This window comes from Poecilia reticulata, linkage group LG3 (assembly GCF_000633615.1).
Source record: "Poecilia reticulata strain Guanapo linkage group LG3, Guppy_female_1.0+MT, whole genome shotgun sequence".
NCBI classification, from domain to species: domain Eukaryota; kingdom Metazoa; phylum Chordata; class Actinopteri; order Cyprinodontiformes; family Poeciliidae; genus Poecilia; species Poecilia reticulata.
The window spans coordinates 32,561,640-32,568,496 of NC_024333.1; the positions used below are offsets into that span (position 1 = coordinate 32,561,640).

The following is a 6,857-nucleotide window of genomic DNA, read 5'->3' on the forward strand; positions in this document are numbered from 1 at the left end:
ACAACATTTTGGAGAAAATCTCTTTGTGTCAAACATCTTGTACGTTGTGTGAGTCTGTAGTGGGAGGCTCTAAGTCCTAAATGTTATTGATCAGTTTAGTTCTGTTTATTTGGCGGCTTGGTGCTTTTCTCCGCTCTTAGAACTACAGCAGAGCTCAAACTCCTCTAATTCATTTTCAGCTTAACGAACAGCATAAATATGCTCCACCTGTAAAGTGACTCACTTTAAAGGTGGAGCAACATGAGTCATGAGGTTAAAACGCTGTTCTCCAGAAATTAAAGTGAAAGTTGGCCAAAGCCTGAGCTGCTGCGGAGAAAAACCTTCGTGTTTCYTTCAAACTAAGTTCATAATTTTCTTCTCTTCAACAGACCAATACTGGTGAGTTCAGCTGAAAACTGATTTACTGGGTTTCTACTAACAGAAAAAATAAAACTGAAGACTTTTCTTGTGGACTCAGATTATCTGAAGTGAAACAGATGATAGTTCATAGTTTTTGCATCATTAGTTCTTCCTGGTAGATCTATTATTATAAATTATTCTGATATTCTCAGATCTATTATTATAAATTATTCTGATATTCTCATTTCTGAACAGTTTCTGTTTTAGTTTATTCTAATTTAACTCTTTTTATTTTCTGTCAGTTTCTTTCACTCCTTCCTCATCAGGTTTTGTCAGTTCATGTCGAGTTTCATAGTTGATTCTTCAGCCCTGATTATTAGTTATTTTCCTTTGGATTATTCCTGCCTTGTTCTTATATCAGTGTTTTAGTTTCCATTTTCATTCTTATTAGTTTCATTTGTGCCGTTTAATGTTTGCTGTTCATTCCAAGTGTTGCTGTGTTGATGTTTTATTTAGTGCTACGTTTCTCATTTACATCTATTTACTTTCTTAGATTGTCAGACTTGTTCCTACTGTTGTTCCACTTCCTCAGTTCAGCTACTTTGTCCCAGTAATCAAACCCGTTTAACCAAACTGGGTTATTCCACCAACCAGTTTCACCAGTTATTCCAGTTCCCAGGTTTGTTTCCTTCTGTTCTGCTTTGCTCAGTTTAGGCCTGATTAAGTTTATGATTTATTTAGAAAATAAATCAACCTAATGCCAGCCTGTCTGTGATTGGCTCTCTGAGACCCACCAATGGAAGCAGCAGCCGTTCAGCTGTGGAAAACACCTTGATGGCCTTAGCCCCGCCTCCCAGACACAGCTCCTCTTCAGAGATGAAGAGTCCAAACTCCTGGTTCACAGAGCAGCACAACCCTACGACTCCCCCACTCGGCTCCTTCAGACTAGCCAGCAGTAATTAGCAAACACCTGGTGGAACTGCTGAGCTCGTTAAAAGTCAATATTGACTAATATAATTTTTATAACAACTTAAAGTAACAGTTACGGGATTGTGTAACACTATTTGAACGGGTGAGGACTGACGTGACGCTGTCATAAACATGGAGTCTTCATGAATGCTGTCATGAAGTGTCATTCTGTAAATAATGACGTTTTAATGCAGTTACATTAAAACTTGCATTAAAAGTCCAATATAGTGTCGTCTTTGATTAAAAGTATCATTTAATGAATGTCACTTCATGAAGATGATCAAACATTCATGAAAACTCCTTCATGTTGATGTCAGTTTTATGCACAAACCTCCAAATAAGTGTTACTCTTGACTGCACAGCAAATTTGGAAGTGTTCCATCAACTCCTACAGAGTTAAATTTTACACTTTTAAGGTGTCTATATAGATCCACACTGGATGGTGTAGAAGTTACACTTTTGAAAGTGTTATTTGTGATAGAGTTGAATCAACACTCACAGTAGTTGAAATCAAATTCACTTGTGTTAATTTACCCAAAAACTAGTGTATATTGTCAAAAGTTAACACTATAAATGTGTTAATCTAACACAGAACAGTGTAAAGAATAGAACATAGAAATCTGAGTTTTGAAATATTACTGGCAGGATGTGCTGTGGTGGTGCAGGGGTTAAGCACAGCCTACATATGAAGGCTCTGGTTTTCAATGCAGCTGTTGTGGGTTTGCTTCCCGGTTTTCTCATTATCCACTTTTTTTTGTCAATTTACTACCAAATAAAAGCCACTAGAGCAAATAAAACCTTTGTTCCCCCAGGAAACTACTGGCCATCAATAATCTCCAAATTCATTTTAAGACATGAGATGCTACAAAAACACCAGCACCATTTGCAGAATACAATCTTTTATTTCAAAACATCAAACAGCACTGACAGCAATATACAACAAAGGTCATAAATTCATAGTACTTTGCACTGAAGGTGAAGTGTGCTTTGAAAGTTCATTGGAAGCGGCCATGGGTGGTCTTGTGATCACTGATGGTGAAGTGTCTTTGGTGCTGCTCTTGTTTTCACCAACATGAAGGAGGAAGACTTCCAGCCTGGAAGGAAAAACAAGAAATATAGCAGAAACATTAGGATAGTAAATGCATATTTTAAAAAGTAGTGTGAGCAAAACTAATCAGACTCACCTGTGTGTGTCACCGTCATATTCATTCAAATTACTCTGCCCACCTGGTTTACAAGATAAAGCATAAAAAAGTCAGAAATAATTACTAAAGAATTAGTCAGCTTATAGAAAAAAATGTGGACAGCATTAAAAGTCGTGCCAACTTGTCTGAAGAAATGTGTTGAAGTCATCATAACAGTCTCCAGTCACCAACATGACACACTAACAAAGAAAAAACATTTAGGCAGGTACAAAACACCAGAGTCAAATGGCTGAATTTCCTCCTCACTGTGTAGATATGTTCTCCAGAGTCCTGCTAATCACCTAATCATTGTATTCAGGTGTGGTGCAGCAGCGGCACATCTAACTGTTGCAGGACAGTGGTCCTCCAGGACTGGAGTTTTACACCTGTGGCTTAGACCAAGCCAACGGTCCAGCACAGCCACTCCCCTGTTTTGCAGTCTACAGCCAAAAACTTAAAGAAAATGCCCCCGCAGCTAAATAATGCTAATTAAAATGGCCTCCAGATTTTCCTGACAGTTTCAATGTTAGGTTAAGACAATAAACAGTCCAAACAAATAAATGTACGTTAAGCAAACTGTGTATATAAATCAATACTCGTGTAAACGGAAAAATAATGCCTCCATAAGAAATGGTCAAAAACATGATCATTTTAACATGGAACTTACCTTGTTATAATGAGCTCCAGACAAGACGCCATACCGCTGCCTCTGCTCCTCAGGCAAACATGTGACGCAGTAGCGGAACAAGACGGCGTCGGCCGGGGGGCGGGGCTAATGACCGGGGCCGTGGCTACTGGCAGGGGGCGGGGCTAATGACCGGGGCCGTGGCTACTGGCAGGGGGCGGGGCTAATGACCGGGGCCATGGCTACTGGCAGGGGGGGGGCTAATGACCTGGCCAAATAATGAAGCTCATGATAATTTAACTTTACAACATAGACATGCCCGCAACAGCGGAGCTAACAAGTTTCACCACCACCACAGAGAGCGACGCCGTCATTTTGAAGTCCATCTGACATAAAGTTCAACAAACCAAGAGAAGAACAGAAACACGCGGCTACTGGTCACTAACGATGAAACAACACAAATTCAAAACATGTTAACGTTCCGTAGCTCTAGCTAGTTTGCTATTTGCTGCCAAGTGACTGATGATGACATTGGTTACCAGCTTTACCCACAATGCACCTGGAGAAAATAAGGCCGGTTAATTTGTAGTTTTGTGTGTCATAAAGTCAAATATAAGAGTGAAAATAAAGCCAGTCATGTGGCACAACATTTTATTCAATATTTTACACCCACTATGTCACTAAAATCAGTCAGTCAGGTAAAGTTTTTAGCAACCATGAGTCAATTATGGGGCACCCGACTATATAATCTATCTAAATCAACACCAGGCTGAGTGCAGAGTTAGAAATGAACACTGGACAGGATTAACTCTTTGGAACACTTTGGGGAATCTAACATTCTCCAACACTCATGTTGTTGAATTGACACTGTATTCTTAACATTCAACACTTGCACTGGAAATCTGACACTTCTGAATTTGCTGTGTGCTATAAAATGGCCCTTCATGTCTCTAAAACACTCAAACTGCCCCTTAATCAACTTGTTTTAACTGAAGTTTTCTCTGCTCTGTCCTCAGAGTCCAGAAATGTCTTCTGGCAGAAACCTGCAGTCTAAAGATCAGTTTTTCTGCTCCATCTGTCTGGATGTGTTCACTGATCCAGTCTCCACACCATGTGGACACAACTTCTGCAAAACCTGCATCACTCAGCTCTGGGATGCAAATGTTCCCTACAGGTGTCCTCTGTGCAACGASCATTTCGCCTCCAGGCCTCAGCTGAGAGTCAACACTTTATTAAAAGAGATGGTTGATCAGTTCAGAGGTGAAGCTCAGCAGGAAGCCAGCAGCAGCTCAGAGCAACAAGCTGCCAAACCAGGAGAAGTTCCCTGTGACGTCTGCACTSGACCCAAACTGAAGGCCCTGAAGTCCTGCATGGTGTGTCTGCTCTCCTACTGCCAGACTCACCTGGAGCCTCACCTGACCGCTCCACGTCTGAAGAAGCATCAGCTGATGGAGCCGGTGGAGAACCTGGAGGACAGGATGTGTCTGCAGCACGATAGACCTCTGGAGCTGTTCTGTAGGACCGACCAGACATGCGTCTGCTTGTTCTGTCCTGTTTTAGACCACAAGAACCACGAGTTTGTTCCTCTGAGAGAAGAATCTGAAGGAAAGAAGGCAGAGCTGAGGAAGACGGAGGCTCAAGTTCAGGAAATGATCCAGAAGAGACGACTGAAGATCCAGGAGATCAGAGAGTCGGTGAAGATCAGTAGAGATGCTGCAGACAGAGAGAAAGCTGGAGGTGTTCAGGTCTTCACGGCTCTGAAGGAGTCTGCTGAGAGAGGCCTGAAGGAGCTCATCAAGGAGATCCAAGACAAACAGGAAGCTACAGTGAAACAGGCTGAAGGCTTCATCAGAGATCTGGAGCAGGAGATCTCTGRGCTGAAGAAGAGGAGCTCTGAGGTGAAGCAGCTCTCACAGGATGAAGATCCCCTCCACCTCCTCCAAAGCTTCTCCTCCCTGAAAGMTGCTCCACCCACCAAGACCTGGACAGAGGTCAGAGTTCATCCACCATACTATGGGGGGACTGTGGTGAGAGCTGTGGCTGAGCTGCAGGAGATGATGAAGAGGATGATGGAGGCTGAGATGAAGAGGATCCAGCAGTTTGCTGTTGATGTGACTCTGGATCCTCATACGGCTCATGCTAGTCTCATCCTGTCTGATGATGGAAAACAGGTGAGACATGGAGATCAGAAGAAGAAACTTCCAGACAATCCAGAGAGATTTAATCAGTGTGTTTGTGTTTTAGGACAGCAGAGTTTCTCTTCAGGCAGATTTTACTTTGAGGTTCAGGTTAAAGAAAAGACTGAATGGGATTTAGGAGTGGCCACAGAATCCATCAACAGGAAGGGAGACATCACACTGAGGCCTCGGAAAGGTTTCTGGACTATTTGGTTGAGAAATGGAAATGAGTATGAAGCTCTTGCTGACCCTGCAATCCGTCTCCGTCTCCATCCTCCTCAGAAGGTCGGGGTGTTTGTGGATTATGAGGAGGGTCTGGTCTCCTTCTATGATGTAGATGCTGCAGCTCTGATCTACTCCTTTACTGGCTGCTGCTTCAAGGAGAAACTCTACCCTTTCTTCAGTCCTGATCTTAATGATGTAGGTAAAAACTCTGCTCCTCTGATCATCTGTCCTGTTGATTGTTGCTCTGATGAAGATGATGAAGATGAATCTGAGTGACTGCAGGTGAAGTCCAGCTGCTGGAGAGGAGAGCTTGGACATGACCTGTTCATCAAATTAAAACTCATATCTAATAACATTTGAAGCGTTTTTCCTCATTAGTTCTGCCTCATGGTGGTTTTATGTGAATTTTAATCAGAAGTGGAAATGTAACATTTGATTGGTGAATAAAAATGTTAAATTGTAGAATCGACTGTTTTCCTTTTTATTTTTGAGGTTATATCAATTGTAAATCTGCATGACTGGAACTGTATTGATGGTGACTCTTCTACTCTTCATTGTTTCTGTTCACTTCTTGGTGCAGCTCCGTGTTTCTGCCCCATCTATTCTGACACTAAGAGGAATGTGGTTGACACTGTAAATACCATGTGGGTGAAATTTAATCGATGATACTCCGATGTCCCGTCCTCCTGAAGGCAGCACAAGACGTTCATAGAAAAACTGAGGAGAAGAAGAGTTATGATTGAAAAGAAAGAAAATGATTTGTTTGTTTCAATTGGAAACTTCTCATCAGAGAGGTCAAAGGTCATATGTGGGGAACCCCAAGGTTCAATCCTTGGACCCCTTCTTTTCAATATTTATATTCTCCCACTGGCTCAGGTTATAACAGGAAATAAGATCAGCTACCATAACTACGCGGATGACACACAGCTCTACGTCACGATGTCACCAGGTGACCTTTGACCCCAGATCAATGTGTGGATGAGCCAAAACTTTCTCCAGCTGAACAGAAACAAAACTGAAGTTATTATCTTTGGACCTAAAGAGGAGCGAACCAGAATCAAYGCACAGCTTCAGTTATTACAACTRAAAACCAGYGATCAGCCYGAARCCTGGGAGTAGTGATGACCTCTGACCTGAACCTTCAGAGCCACATTAAGACAGTCACAAAGTCGGCCTTCTATCACCTGAAGAACATCTCCAGGATTAGAGGACTGATGTCTCAACGCGATCTAGAGAAACTCATCCTGCGTTTATCTTTAGCCGCATTGATGCAACAGCGTCTCACAGGTCTGACTAATAAATCAATCAAACAGCTGCAGCTGATCCAGAAGCTGCTGC

The 6,857-nt window shown here is 42.2% G+C and overlaps 1 protein-coding gene across 1 annotated transcript; it reads left to right on the forward strand.

Annotated features, from left to right (window-relative positions):
* The first annotated feature begins 3,834 nt into the window (after window positions 1–3,834).
* On the forward strand, window positions 3,835–5,954 carry LOC103462979 (E3 ubiquitin-protein ligase TRIM21-like). Its single transcript, XM_008406058.2, has one exon. It carries the CDS (start codon window positions 4,143–4,145, stop codon window positions 5,793–5,795), a length of 1,653 nt encoding a protein of 550 aa, XP_008404280.1. The 5' UTR covers window positions 3,835–4,142; the 3' UTR covers window positions 5,796–5,954.
* Window positions 5,955–6,857: the final 903 nt, after the last annotated feature.